Consider the following 15,699-nt stretch of genomic DNA (forward strand, 5'->3'; position numbering starts at 1 on the left):
CACCATCAAACGATAAATGTGTTGAAATTAACTTAAAATTTCACAGGTGCTTGGTTTCACATACTTCATTAATCTTCCTTCTTTTCGAACTTTTTTATCTTCGCTCAACCCCAAAGCTTTTTGGAATATGGTCTCTTTCAATGCTCGATTAACAATGATTTCCATTGATGCCTGATGCAGTCCTAAAGCATCCGACTAGCATACGCTCGAATATCAAATATTCGTGGATTGATGAAAGAATGATTCCCTTCATCAATCCTCCTTCATCCTGAACAGCCCACTCAAAAAAGGAACTAATGACAAAAGTATCCTTATAGCTTGTAGCTTCACTCAACATATTAATTTTGAAGCAACCACAGAAGCCAGTAAACGCTTTGATATAACATAAAAAATCATTTCGATGAAACAAAGCCTCAACATAACTCTAAATGTTAGCACAAAAATAAAGCATCAACGTTTGTTCTTTTTGTTTGAAGGAGCATTGAAATATATGCACGATTAATGAACAAACTGTTGCTTTTTTGTTCCTTCTTCGAAATGTTCTTTTCAAAGTCTTTTCGTTTCTTCTTCATGTGGTCAATAATATTAATATAGAAAAATAATGATATTTGATGTCAACTATATGTGGCAAATATCCCAACATGTTCAAAGTTTTCAATCGAAATTCCATCTATTTCAATGAAATGAATTATTGTTGGCTCGATCAGCTCGAAATTTAATTCTTTCGTATTCGACTTAATATAGCCTGTATCGTTGGCTTCTTTGTGATTTCTTTTTTAACATAGATTTTTTTTCTACTGGTCAAAGGAATTGAGTTTGGACTTTATCTTTGTTTTGTCGATTTTCAACAATATTGTTTTTGTTTTTCTGTTTTTAATTTGAAATTTTGCAGCAAATTGATCTTTGCTAATAGTAGGCAGGATGGAAATGTGCAATGAAGATAAATCCAATGATGGTGCTCAGAAACAATCACTTGCAGACAAGTTTTTAAGTTTGTTCAAATTTTCTATTTTTTGAGAGCTCAGCGTGTTCCGTCAAAATAAATTTCTTTTTAGATTTGCTTTCCGAGCTTGAAAATTGCAACGAGGAAGAACAGAAACAGATTATTGAAAAAATGAAAGGACAAATTGATGGAATAAATAAAAATGAATTCATATCCTTTAAAGCTGCAGATCTTTTCGACTATCTAAATAAAATGATTGAAGAAGAGAAACTGGCGATGGGAAATGCACTCTTGCTGTTGAAGCACATGGGATATTGCAAAGCGTTGAAAGGTGTATGGAGTGATGACTTTAAGTATTCTTTGCTGAAAGCTAGATTTGAGGAGATGATTGCTAAAGAAGATGAGAAAAAAGAAGAAAAGGATGAAAAGCTAATTGCTGATCTTGGTGAATGCAATTTATTTTTTGGGAGCTCATCATCATTGGAATTGAATTCTATTTGCGTGCCTTGTCTGCTGAAAGTTGCGTTGAATAAGGAGGAAAACGAGGAAGCTCAAAAAGAAGTGGAAATGGCACTTCTGGCATTGAGTTGCATTTTCTCGCATTATGTTTGAACATTTCTATTTTATTTTTGAAATTTTTTCTAATTTTTCTAATTTTTGAACAGAACATTGAAAGAGATCTTTATCTGAACGAGATGAAAGAAATCATCCAATATCATGAAAAGCATCACAATTTGACAAGGCTTGCCTATCAGTCTGCTTGGTGGTTTTTGATTATTCTATCATTCAACGACCAAAAAACAATAGAAGTTATTGTGGATGAGCTGCATTTTGAAAGAGAGGCAGCAAGAGAATTGGATGAGCTGATGCAAAGCGTGGATTGGAAGAAGAAAGAAGAAGAGGAAGTTAAAGAAAAAGGGAAGAATGAAGAACTTGTTTTTAAAAGATGGCTGCAAATGTTTGAGCATTTCTTTATCACATGCAGAAAATGGAATGAAGAATGCCCAGGGCTTATTGAAAGCATTGTTCGGGTGCTTCAAGCAGCGAAGGACTATCGCAGAGAGATCTGCAAAACATGCATTTATTTGTTAAGATCATCAGCAGAAAATAGAGCAGTGAAAGTTGATGCCTTGCTGAAAAGTGGTGCCATTGATGCTGTCTTAGAGGAAATTCAGCAACCAACGCTAGATGAAGAAATGACATTTGAATGTAAGAAATTTTTTCAATTGATTTCAGTGTGTTTGAAAATAAAAGAGATTGATGAAAAGGAAGAAGCGAAAAAAAAGGTGATCAAAATGGAGATATTTGACAAGTTGGAAGAAGAAGGATACGAAGATATCATCATAAGCATTCAAAAAAATATTAGTTGCATTTTTAAAGATGATGACGTATTTATTTATCTTTGAAAAATTCACACTTTCTCTTAAAGGCTTGAGGAAACGAAAAGCTTTGCATTTTGTAACTCAAAAGTTTCATTTTTCTTTTTTCATCATTTCACATTGTTGAGAGCAAACAGTCGTTTGAATCTTTAATAAAAGAATTTTTTTTCCAAAGCTTCGAAATGTAATTAAGCAATAAAAAATAATTAAGTAAAAAGGAATAATAATAATAATAATAATAACGTCGTGGGTGATAAATTTTTTTGGATAGGCCACAGCTCAACAGGCAATTACAACCAGATTTTTCAAGAATTTGTATGGGGAAGAAATGTATCTTCTTTGATAATTTTCTTTTTCTTTCTTCTTCTTCTTCTTTTCCATTTCACTTTCCCTTTCCAGGCAAACCGTTGTGTTTTTTCATTATCTTCCGCCTTTTCCCAATCACTCAAAGACAACAAACAATCAATGATTGCCTGTCTTTCTAATCAGAATGAGGATGTATTTTGTGTTGCTGACAAAGCTTCCTTCTGATGCAAATGCTCTCTCAAAAGGCACTTTGTTGCATAAGTAGCTCTTCAGTCTTCAATTAAACATGCATCTTCTCACTGTTCTTCTCACTTTTCACAAAGAAAAGAAAAGAAAAAAAGAACAGTTGAAGAATCGGAGTCAGATGAGCAGTCTTGTAACCCTTTTATTGAAATAGCTTTTTCCTGGTGCATCGACTTCGGTTGTATGGAGCAACATCGAAAGACACATGTGATATTGCTCTGTCTAATGCACCAATTCGTCTTTGGTTCTTCTGACTTTCATGTTGCCAGCTTCACACAATAACTTCACTGAAGCAAAGAAGGCTGGACAAAGCTGAGCTGAGCTGTCTTCTGATACAAATCCATAGCTGATTGTGGCAGTTCAGTTATTGTTCTCAATTAACTTTGCTTTCATTGCGATGGAAAGGACAAAATAAAAGATTCATCAAAACGTTATGGAATGTGCTAAAATTTGTGATTATGACAATGATATTCATCCACAATTTGTCTGATCCTCAAGAGATGACGAAGGCAATTGCACGTAGTTGTATTTGGCTGTTCACAGTTTGATGCAGAAAATGATGAAGCTCGATGAAGTGACTATGAAAATTTTGATGAAGGATTTTTCTCCAAATTAGAATCAGTTTGCTCTTTTGAAGAAGATGAAGATGAGGAAGAAGAAATTGAATAAGAAGTTAACGATGATAATTTTGCAGAAAAAGAAAAAGAAGAAATAATGTTATTTATTGAAGAAGGAGTGAAATGTGCTGAATATAGCTGTAGGAAAAATGGAATCTTGCGTTTTCATTTCTCCGAATGAGAATGTTCTAATAAGCTTATTTTGGAATTTATGGGAAGATGATGACAGATTAGAACTAACAAAACAGCATACAAAAAGAAAAGAAAGAAAGAAAGAAGGAGAGGAAGAGGAGGAAGAAGAAGGAAAATGTGCAAAGCTGGCAGCATTTGCCGACAGACCCAAGAAGCACGCTCAACTCAGCTGAAAGGGCAGACAAACGAGGCAAAAGCAAATAAAAATGAAGGAGAATGTTTTCAGTTGAAGAAACAGCGTCTGCCTTCAGAGAAGATGAGGAGAAGGAGTGAATGGAATGGAGTGGGAGTTATTTCTTCTTTCGAGTGAAGATGGAGGCTGATGATGATTTGTGTGGCAAAGAAGGCGAAAGAGGGGAGTGTGTCACTGCTGGTGCATGATGTGGGAATATCGAATGGGACAAGGGAAGAAGAAGAAGATGATGATGATGATGAATAAAAAGAAGGAAGAGAAGGAGAGCAAGGTTGAGGAAGTTGAGGATGAATGAATGAATTTGGCTGAGAGGAGGAGGAAGAAGAAGAAAATAACATGATTTGATATTAATTATCTCAGAAGAAGTTGAAAAGGAAGAAGAATTGAAAAAGCAGCTGAAGGAATCCATTATGTTTTTGTGTCTGACAGAAGAATTTGAATTAATCAAAAACAAGAGCAGCTCGAATGTCTGTGAAAAGCATGTTCTTCAGAGAGCACATCAGCTGTCGGAGTGCAATGAGTGAGTGGCAGCACTCTCAGCGAAGATGAAGATGAAGACGAAGATGCAGAAGACAAAGCATTTGGAGAGTTGCAGCAAACATTCATGAAACAAGCATTCCTTTTGAAAGTGCTATTCAAAAGAGAAAATGGAATGATTGCAATGACTTTTGAATGAATTCTCGATAGCATTAAATGCATTTGCAATCAGCTTGTAATTCCGAAAATTTTGGAAATGCTTCAGGATTGCAAAAGGAAGACTGTACAGGCTCAAAAAAATCCTAACAATATATATCGGAACGCCTTTGATCCGCATCTTCGTTCTTTTTGAGTAGCAAATTCAAATGTGATTGTAACATTGTTTTCAGAAACAAAAAAATAAAAAAAGGCTATTCAGGCATGTTTCCTGCACAAATTTCAGAAGAAAGGGTATCTTTACTGTATTCCTCATGAACTTCACCTTTCAACTGAAATCGTCATCGGATGAAGGCATCTTGAGTATTCTATAATTCGTAAAAAAGCAACCAAATATCTTTTGGCGCTTGAGCTTTTGTATGCATGCTGCATTCTGACTTTCCGTTGCAGCTTGTCTTTTGATTTTTCTCCAAATAATCCATTTCCAAATTCAAAATTCCATTTAAGTGATGAAGCATTCATCCTTGATCCTCTATCATTCAGCTTGCTTTTGCTCTTGCTCTATTGTTAACATAGGCTGATTCCATTGTCCAGACTATTCATTTTGGTTTTCAGAAATTCATTTCTTTTGATCGTTAACAGTCCAATGTGTCTTTTGAAACAAATGAAAACTTCAGTAATTCACAGAATGCTCCAAGCAGATGAGCAATGGTTGTTCACTTTTTCATCCTTATTTTTCCTCAACGGAATTCAAATCTTTTCTCTTCAAGAATTTGGCATTTCCTGTTCTCTGATTCTCTCTAGCAAAATTCAATTTCAATGTAGAAATAAATTCAATTCAAAATCCAGGAGAAAACATCTCAGGAAGAGCTCTTTCACTCAGTTAAAATAATTGTTTGAAAACAATTTTTTGTTGGTTTGATCAATAAATCCCACTTTTTTTTTGTTGTTGTTGTTGTTGTTTGTGACCGACAAATGATTTTAAAACTTGATTTATCACAGAGGTGTAAAATATTCATTTTTCATTTGTTTGATTAGCTGTGGACCTTTTCATAAAAGTTGTTCTGAAGAATAAGCTATTTGCAGATACAATTTTTTTGTGTTTGATTATCACTTGAAAGTTTTGTAATTATTTCGTCCATTTCAAAACCGTTTTAACAAAAACATGCATCGACTTCATTCATTAATTGTACGAAAAATGAGAATCAAAAAAAATTTGTAAATAATATATAGTTAGTGTTAATAATGGTGGACACTTTCAATAACTGTGGACAGTGGCTTTATCTCAACCACCATTGACAGTAGCTTTTTAATAATTAACCCAATTATTCCCTCAATGAATATGAATTTATAAGTCAAACAAAAATGAAACAACTTGCTCTGCAGAATTTTGAAAAAAACATTTTTAATTTTCGGAGAAACCCAAAGAAATTAAATTCTCATAGTTTCTCCGAAAATTAAAAATGTTTTTTTCAAAATTCTGCAGAGCAAGTTGTTTCATTTTTGTTTGACTTATAAATTCATATTCATTGAGGGAATAATTGGGTTAATTATTAAAAAGCTACTGTCAATGGTGGTTGAGATAAAGCCACTGTCCACAGTTATTGAAAGTGTCCACAATTTTAACACTAACGATAAAACAAAATTATTTTAAATAAAATAAAATGAAATGAAAAATAAAAAATAAAAACTTTAACTTCGCGATCAAAGAAAAGAAATTAATAAAATTACTCGTTATTGAATATATCTGTCAATTCAGCAAAAAAAAATCAAAAACAAACCATTTGCAATAAAAACTGCTGGTCAGAAACAAACTTGGAAGATCACTTTTTTTCACGCTAGCTTTACTGAGAAAAAAAGAATCAAAATCAATGCAAATTCGAAGAGCCAGAGATCGAACCGATTATCTTTGCGTGAATTACAGCAACTGGACTGCTCATCGATTATTGCACTTTATAAATAGAAAATATACAAAGAGAAAAATCAAGCGTTTCATATAAATAATTGCATATTTGAAGAGAAATAAATATACAAAAAACCATAAAACGGATGATGAATTATGAAAGCTGATTATTTTCGCTGATGAAAAAAGATCAATTTATTTGGGACCAGATTATACAAGAATGGAATGGATTGAAAATGATTATGAAGAAATACTCGATTATCAAAGTCAGAATAAACATGAAAAAAAAAAGATATTGGCCACAGTGTGTTATGTTTTCGAATCGCCAATCGTTTTTGTCAGCGAAACAATGAATTCTGAGGAATATTGTCGAATAATTAAGTTTTCATTGATTTATAATGAACGCAAGTGGTTCAAAAATAATTGGAGTTTTATCTTCGAAAATTAACCTATTAATCGATCTTTCAAAAGTGCAAAATGTTGTTAGAGATTTTTCAATTACCAACGTTGAATAGCCCCTTTATTCTCCAGATTTTAATATTATCGAAAATGTGTGGAGCATTTTATCTGGGAAAGTTTTCAATGATGGAAAACCAAATAAAGACGCGAATGAGCTAAAAAAATCAATTATTGCTGCCTGGAATGAAATTGAATTGGATATTATTAATAAACTTGTTCATTCGATGTCCAAACGCCTAAAATCAGTTATTATGAATGAAGGAGGATCAATCAAAAATTGTAATATAATTATTATGTTATAAGTTTTTAAATTTGGAAATTTCCTTTTATTTGGATATTCAGATCACATATTTTTAACAAATAATTTTATCAATCAACAGGAAAATTGTTCTTATTTTTGTTTTTGAAAAAAAAAATAATTTCAATTACAAAGCATGAACATGTTTGATAATAACAACAACTGAATGTGATTTTTCTCTTTCTAAACTGTTGGTTCATATTTTCGATTTTTTAAGAAGTGAATCTTTTATTGTTGATGTTCAGTGTAACGAAATATGAGATCATTTTTTTTCGAAAAATTGAGCATTAAATGAAATAATATCTATTCAATATACAATTTTCAATATTTAAAGAAAATTCTTAAACAGAAATTTTTGTTTAAGAAAATTTTGATTCACTTATTATTACACACAGACACTCTGTTTATAAAGTTCAATTGTTAAAAAATACATTTCAATTAATATTTGTTTGTTTCTGTTTAAAGCAATATTTGATTACAAATTCGGATCTTATAGAAAACTGATTTCAAATAAAAATCTTTTTCTGATTTTTAAATGATTGACAAATTGAAATGTTATTTTTGAAAATTTAAAATTTGTTCACAAGTTTCACGAAAGGATCCGCATTGATTGGATGTGCACACACAACCAAATATTTTTATTCAGAAATTCCAATTTTGACACGAAAATGATAGTTTGAGAAAAGAATAATAATAAATTAGTGTGGTTTTTTTATCCGGACATTTTTTTATCTGGACAAAAAATTTTATAATGAATTATTTCTTCCAATTTTTGGATATTTTATCATATTTTTGATATATTAGAAAAAGTCAGAAATAAGAATTTCAGATTAAATTACTATACCTAATCTCTGATGAGGGGGAGATGGGAAAGTCAGCTCCTCCATCTCTGATAAGTGCATCCCCTGAAGAGATTAGGTTATAGCAACGGGGCTTATTAAGTTTGAAATTAATCGAAAAAAAATTTTTTTAATTTTTTTTTCATTTCAAAAAAAAATTTTTTAAAAAAATAAAAATTAGATCATTACCAAAAATTTTTTTGTCATGAGTGTTATCAAAAACAAAACAGAACAAGGGTTGTAAAACATTAGAAATCAAATGATGTCACTTGTTTATAAACAAATAAAAATTCGTTTGGAACGAATTGCAACTATTGTTTTGGATGAAAAGGAAAGGATAGTTGACGCAGCTAATCTGCACAAGTTCAGCTATTCAGCCATTAACAGAGCGATTGCAGCTTTGGAAAATAAAAGAAAAGTCGGTAAAATTGATCACCCAGAGTTTCTAACAAAAGAAGAAAAGAAAACAGAAAAGGATGTTATTCGTTGCAAAAGTTCAAGTAGTGTGAGCATTTCTGTTTCTCAAATGAAACAATTGGTTAGCCTCATCATTTATAAACAAATCAAAATCAATTATTATTTTATTTCAGATGGAATCTGTCATTTCTGATTAACAAAAAAACCTATTCGAAGAAGAAAAAGAAGAAGTCAAAATTTCGAAGTCATCCCACTTCTCATTCGTTAAAAGGAATCCACACATCAAAGAATCTATTCCAAGAAACGTTGATATTCAACGATTAGCTGTATCGAACAAACAAACTCTCCAGCCTTTCAATGAACTTCAACATCATAATACAAACGAATATTCTTCTTCTTTGATATATAATACCGACGAGTCTTCACTTCGCCTCTCAGATACCACCAAAAAGCTTGTTGTACATCCTTCAGATTCGCCAGCTGGATTTAACAAAACACCCACAAACATGCAAAACACCACGCTGTGCGTCGCAGCTGCTGCAGACGGTTATTCTTTGAAAAGCATCGTTTTTTGGCCTTCAAAGAAGATTCCAGCTGAACTGCGTGTGATGCTCAGATCTTCAATAAATACCTTAGAAGACAACGATGGCTGGATGACCGAAGCAATATTTTGAAAGATAAACAGAAGATGTTCTTTTTCCAGGAATCGTGGAAAGACGAACTCTTTTGAACAAAGATGAAGAAAGATACCTTCTACTATTGGACTCTCATCCATAAAGAGCTCAGTCCGACATTTGACAAAAAATTCGCTGATGCCTCCATCGACGTGGTGATTTTCATTCCTCACAGCACACATCTCACTCAGACTCTCGATTGTGGAGTATTAACCGTCTTCAAAAAATGTTTTAACACTAAATGTGTCGTTCCTTCTTCTTCATCTGTCTCTCTTCGAAGAAAAGCAATTGAAGATGCCATTCATCAGGCTCTGCAAACAGCATTATTGCCTGAAACAATTGTTTCTTCGTTTGTCAAAAGTGGAATGTTATCAAATCAATGTAATGCTGTTCTTTCAACGTTGTTTGATGAGCCTTCTGTCACACTGAAGAAAAAGAACCACAGATTTGATTTTCATGGAAAAATAATTACCGACAAAGATTTTTTGGATGAATGGAGAAATCAAAAGAAAATGAAAGAATAGAAGATAAGGAATGATGATAATGAAAAAACTGTGGAAAAAAAATTGTTTGAGGATAAAAAACCAAAGAAAAGGAAAATTCCTCGAAAAAAAGTTTTTTTTGAAAATAATTCTGGAGATGAAAGCAAACAAGAAAATTCCAGAAAAATAATCAAAAGAGAGTTAATTGACTATATTTATTTCAAGAATTCTTTTTTAAAAGAATCAAACATGCTTTCGTGAAGTTGAAAAATTTTTTTTATTCCCATATAAAAAAATATCCTGATAAAAAAACAACCCAAGAATTGGAATATGATAGCAAACATTGATAAGTAATATTAAATTTTTTTTTCCAAATTAATCAACAAATTAAAAGCACATATTTAAATATAAATATTAAAAAAAAATAAAAGATAAGTAATTTAGGGTTATGTCTTCCATTTTGAAAGTAACCAATTCACGATTTGAATAAAATTTATCTACTATACTGATAATTTTTTATTAACATTAAAAAAAAGGTTAATCGTTGATGCTATTTTCACAGTATTTTTTGAGAATTTCTAATTTAACTTTGAACAAACATGAAATCTGTTGGAATTTTCTTTTTCAAAATGAAGGAATTAAAAAGCGAAATGGAAATGCCTTTGTCAACATCCCAAACTGCAGGATCAAATTTGTTGGACATTCATGTGGTATGTGCTTGTTTTGTCTTTTCTTTTTTAGCGAAAGCACTAACTACGTTTTATCAAAGGCAATTCCGCAAAATCAACAAATTCAAAAAATAACTACTTTTGAAAAGCATCAATTTGAAAAACGCTCTGACGCAACAGAGAAAGGATTTGTGGAACCTAATTTAGTTCATATGACAACTTCCTTTGACAAAACGAAAGAGATCGATTGTTGTTCATCTAACAATCCATGCCAGAGACTTGGATTAAATAGCAAGGGAGCAAGGATTTCAGCCTTTTCAGAGCATCTCTTGAGAGTTACAACAGAGTCCAAAGAATCTTCTGAGAGTCTGAAATCAAGCCCATCTGTAACAACAATTCTGAAGAAAAAAGTATCTGCCTCACCTACGCAATTAGCATCTCAGCAACCAAAACGCTCCAAATTCGATTTTGCATCGCAATCTCCACCAGCACAAAGAAACCCGCCGACGTCGCTTCTTTCATTTCCCCGTTCTTCTTCGTCGTCTTCATCTTTTTCTGTCTCTTCATATACATCAAAAGCAATCACTTCCAACAAGCACTTGCTGAATGAGAGGTTCTCTCGCAATTCTCGTTCCATTTCTCGAACATCATTACCATCATCATCATCGCTATCTTCTTCTTCTTCTTCTTCTTCTTCTCTTCCTCGTTCAAATTCTTCTTCTTCCCCTTCTCCCCTTCGCTCTGTCAATTCGGAGCAGCTGAAGAAGCTTGTGAACAAGCCGTTTTGTGTGGGCGGGCAGACGTATGTTGTGGAGCTTGCTGAGACAGACAAAGAAGACAAAGAAGCGAAAGGAGGAAGAAGAGAAAACAAACAAATGAGCAGCTCAAGGAAAATGGTTTGTGGGTTTTTATTTGTGTGTGTACGCGATTCGAAAGAAATTTTGAGTTTGTTATTATTATTTATTATTATTATTATTATTATTGATTATTTATTAATAATAATTTATGATTTTTTGATTTATGCTTTTCATTTTCGTTTTCATTTTTCTTTCCATTTGAACGTGAATTTTTAATGAACATAAACATCTTTTTTTATTCTGTTTGTTTGTTTGAATCATTTTCACAATTTTTGCATATATCTTTTCTTTTTCTTCTTCCTCTTTGTCCTCTTTTTCCTTTTCCTTTTCTTCTTCCTCTTCTTCCATGTTATTCAGACTCCATCAAATCGCACAGGAACTTTCAATTATCCTCGCTTACTGCGCCGTTCTCTATCAACTTCTTCTTCTCCTTCATCATCTCCTCATCTTCCTCTTCCTTCTTCCAAAGCTCGCTCTTCTTCTTGTTCCCCCTCCTCCTCTTCCTCCTCTTCAAATAAAAATCATATTTCTTCTTCTTCCTCTTCACCTTATTCTTCACCTTCTTCTTCTTCTTCCTCTTCTTCCTCTTCATTTGCTCGTTCTCTTCCTGAAAGTGAGCTTCGAAGGCAGCTAAAAACAGCCAAAAGATTTGCCCTTCCTTTTCATTCAGACAGAAACACGAATTTTCAAAGAGAAAGTGAAAAAACAGGGAAAATTAGCAAAAATAACATAAATAACATAAATGGAAGGAGAGAAAGAGAAGAAGACAAAGAAGAAGAAAGAAATTCAGTGAAAAATGCTACACTCACTCCAAAAGTGCGTCTTCGAAGAGTTATTCGTCCTTCTTCTTCTTCTTCTTCTTCTTCTGGTTGTATTTTCAAAAGCAACACTCAAAACTCTTTTCGACAGAGCAAACCATTCAAAGTGCCAAGAGCTCCATCAACTTTTGGTCCTTTTATTCGTTTGGCTGAAGAAGAAGAAGAAGAAGAAGAAGAAGAAGAAGAAAGAGAAAGAGAAGAAGGAAAAGAAGGAAGAGGAAGAGAAGGAATAAAAGGAAGAGGAGGAGAAAGAGGAGGAAAGAGACGAAAAGAAGAAGAAGAAGAAGAAGAAGAGATTGAAATGAGAGGGTCGTTTTATGAGGGAAGGGATTCTGTGAACGAAGCGATGGGAAAAAGCAGAGAAAGAGAAGAAGAAAGAAGAGAAGAAGGAGAAGAAGGAGGGGAAGAAAAAGAAGGAGGAGAAAGAGAAAGAGAAGTAAAGAAATCTTCTTCTTCTTCTGATAAACAAATTGTGTTTGAGAGGCAAAATGAGCCTTCAGAACACGAACTCAGTTTCCACAACTTCCAAATATACAGAAAATTTGCTGCTTCAAATGAGAAAGAGAAAGAGAAAGAGAAGAAGGTGAAGGAGGAGAAGGAGAAGAACGTATTGAAAAGACCAAAATCAGCTGCTGTTTTGCTTTCTTCTTTTTCTTCTCCTCGTTTTCATTCTCTTTCTCATTCTCTTTCTCGTCCAACATCTTCCCCTTCGTCCAACAGAATGTCAAACAAACCATTCGATTCGACCAAACAATCTCAAATTAAACCTCGTCATTCTCTTCCTCACAAAACTCTTCCTCTTCGTTCTTCTTCTTCTTCCTCTTCCTCTTCTTCTCATTCTCCTTCTTCTTCCTCTTCTTCTCGTTCTTCCTCCTCTTCCTCTTCTTCTTCTCCTCTTCCTCCCTTCTCCTCTCCTCCTTCTCTCTCCACTCAGCCACATCGCTTGAAACTCAACTTGAAAGTTGGAAATTCTTCTTCTTCTTGTTGGGTCGATACTTCTTCTTTGGCTGCCTCTAAAAACGCTCATAAAGTTGCTTCTTCTTCTTCTTCTCTTTCTTCTCCTTCTTCTTCTCCTTTCAGAAATGGAAGAAGAAATTCATTTGATTCTCCAAAGTATAATTCTCCTCCTTCTCTTTCTTCTTCTTCTTCTTCATTTTCTTCTTCTCGTTTTCCTTTGAATCTCCGAAGCAGAAGTGCTTCTCCTTCTTCTTCTCCTCTTTCTCGTTCATTTTCTTCTCCTCTTTCTTCTTCTCTTTCTCTTTCTCTTTCTCCCTCTTCTTCTTCTTCTTCCTTTGCCTTTCATACCCCTCTTAACACATCTCGCTCTTCTTCTTCTTCTTCTTCTTCTTCTTCTTCTTTCTTTTCTTCTCGTTCTTCTCGTTCTTGTTCTCCACTTGCCACTCCTCTTGCCACTTCTCGTTCTCTCAACACAACAATAACATCATCATCATCTTCTTCTCTTTCTTCCTCTTCCTCTTCTTTCTCTTCTCCATCTTCTTCTCTTTCTTCTCTTTCTCCTTCTTCTTCTTCTCCTTTCCTCTCCCCTCCTTCCTTCTCTCAGCCAGGCACTCGTCTTCTGAATGAAGTGCAGACACTCCAAGCCATCAAAATCTACCGCGATTCGCTTTGTCGCAGCCAAATTGAGGCAAAATCGCCGTTGCGAATGAAAATAGAGAGGGAAATCGGAGAAAGAGTGGAGAGGGCGAGGAGCGAGGGGGTGAGGATTGTGTTTAGGAGGAAAGTGGAGAAGGAGAAGGAGAAGGAGAAGGAGAAGGAGAAGGGAGGGAAAGAGAGAAAGGAGAAGAATATGAAAGATTCTTCATTCAGAACTAAAAAAGTATTAACAGATTGTCCTGTGTTTGTTGTGGCTGAGCCTGTTTTGCCAGAAAAGCGTTCAAACAAAATGAGAAGAAACATTTCGAATGGAATGAAAGAGGAGGAGAAGAAGGAAAAGGAAAAGGAGAAGAAGAATAAGAATTTGAATGAAAATAAAACAAACAAAGGAGAATATGTGAATAAAAGAGCAATTCCATTGAAATCCAATACAAAAATGAAAAATTCATCATCATCATCATCATCATCATCTTCTTCTTCTTCTTCTTTTCTATCAAATTCTTCAGAAATTGCAGAAAAAGATGCTTGTTTTGTGACTGAGAAGGAGCCTGCTATTCCGATGGAAGAGAAATCTCCGCTTTTGAAGAGAAATCCGTTTGTGAAGATTGAAGAAGAAGAAGAAGATGATGATGATGATGAAGAGGAGGAGGAGGAAGAAGAAGAAGAAAAGGAAGAAGAAGAAAGAAAAGGAGAAAAGAAAGAAAAAGAAGATAACACAAGCAAAACAGGAAATGAAGAAAACGAAGAAAAAACTGAAAATGTTGAATTTAACAGACATTTTGAGTCAAACACGCAAAAACAGCAGATTTCAAAGGGAAAATCTGAAACAGCAACAAAATTGAGTGATATTTCGATTTCAACTTCTGAAGAGAGGCAAAGATTGAAGGAGAAAGAGAAAGAGAAAGAGAAAGAGAAAGAGAAAGAGAAGGCAAAAGTTCAGAAGAAACGAGAAATGCCTCTCCATTTCTATCGCAATGCTCCAACACGCCCTCTTTCTCATTCTTTTGCTTCTTCTCCTCTTTCTTCTCCTCCTTCTTCACGTTCTCTTTCTCTTTCTTCTTCTTCTCTTTCTTCTCCTCCTTCTCTTTCTCCTTCTCTTTCCCAGTCAAACAGCTCCCGTCAGCTATCTGCCCGCACACCACAAGCAGCCTCTTCTTCCTCTTCTCTTCCACCTTATGCCACTCCTCTTAGCAATTCAAGGAATCTTAGTAATCTTAGCAATAAAAGCATTAAAAGCAGTAAAAGCAGTCCAATCAATAAAAGCATTCAAAATCCTTTGAGCTATTCAATAAAATCGAATAAATTAAGTCAGTCAATCAATTCAATCAATTCAATCAAATTAAACAAGACGAATAAAACGAATAAACAAAGCCAAACATGCAATTTGAGCAAGTCTTCGTCTGCAATGGAGAGCAGGCTCAGATTAGCTGCAGCGTCTGGAGCTCCTCTTTTTGACAGGAAAACGGAGTGTTTGATAGAAGCACAGAAGATGAAGGTGGATGTGGTTACAACAACAGAAAGAAGGAGAAAGTGAAATGTTTGCTTGTTTGCTTGGTTGTTTGGTTGTTTGGCTGTTTGTCTGTTTGTCTTTCTTTTCTTTTATTTTCCTATCTATTTTATCTTTCTGTTAATCTAGCTATTTATTTATTTACAAAATTTTCTTTCTTTCTTTCTTTCTCTATTTCTTTGTTTCTTATTCTTCTGCTTTTTTCCCCTTCATATTTTTTTGTGTCTATGTATTAAATTATCTATTCACTCGCTTGCCTGCAAAGAATTATTTTTACGTTAAGAAAATAATATCTTCTATTTTTTTTTTATTTTTCCAAAAAATTTTTCCAAAAAATATTATTTTTCTTCTTCTTCTTCTGATTTTATTGTCTTTCATTTGCGTTTCTCATCTCAAACGGAAAGCGCTTCGTACATACCCTTTTACAAAGTTGATTGCAAGTTGTTGGGTTAGTTATTTATTGGCACATTTAATTTTTTTTTTAAATAATAAAATCGAAAAACGAACAATTAGGAAAATATTAATTAAATAACAAAATAATATTCCACACAGCATTTTTAAATCTGAATCGTTAATCAATAAAATTTTTCTGAATTATTTAACACAAAACGTTTAACTTGTGAAGATAAGAAAGCAGAAGAAGTTTGGAACAAATCG

At 33.6% G+C, this 15,699-nt stretch overlaps 2 protein-coding genes across 2 annotated transcripts; both read left to right on the forward strand.

Moving 5' to 3' along the window:
- Positions 1-1,195: 1,195 nt before the first annotated feature.
- On the forward strand, positions 1,196-2,349 carry MONOS_11671 (uncharacterized protein; the record flags this gene model as incomplete). Its single annotated transcript, XM_067864230.1, has 2 exons — positions 1,196-1,549; positions 1,609-2,349. 2 exons carry the CDS (start codon positions 1,196-1,198, stop codon positions 2,347-2,349), a joined length of 1,095 nt encoding a protein of 364 aa, XP_067726087.1.
- Positions 2,350-10,207: 7,858 nt separating this feature from the next.
- On the forward strand, positions 10,208-15,579 carry MONOS_13839 (uncharacterized protein; the record flags this gene model as incomplete). The annotated part of the gene is made up of 3 exons (XM_067866578.1): positions 10,208-10,288; positions 10,348-11,142; positions 11,461-15,579. The coding sequence occupies 3 exons, from the start codon at positions 10,208-10,210 to the stop codon at positions 15,067-15,069; spliced, it is 4,485 nt and encodes a 1,494-aa protein (XP_067726088.1). The 3' UTR covers positions 15,070-15,579.
- Between the last annotated feature and the right edge of the window lie 120 nt (positions 15,580-15,699).

This window comes from Monocercomonoides exilis (assembly GCF_001643675.1).
Source record: "Monocercomonoides exilis strain PA203 chromosome Unknown scaffold27-1312184, whole genome shotgun sequence".
In the NCBI taxonomy this organism is placed as follows: Eukaryota; Preaxostyla; order Oxymonadida; family Polymastigidae; genus Monocercomonoides; species Monocercomonoides exilis.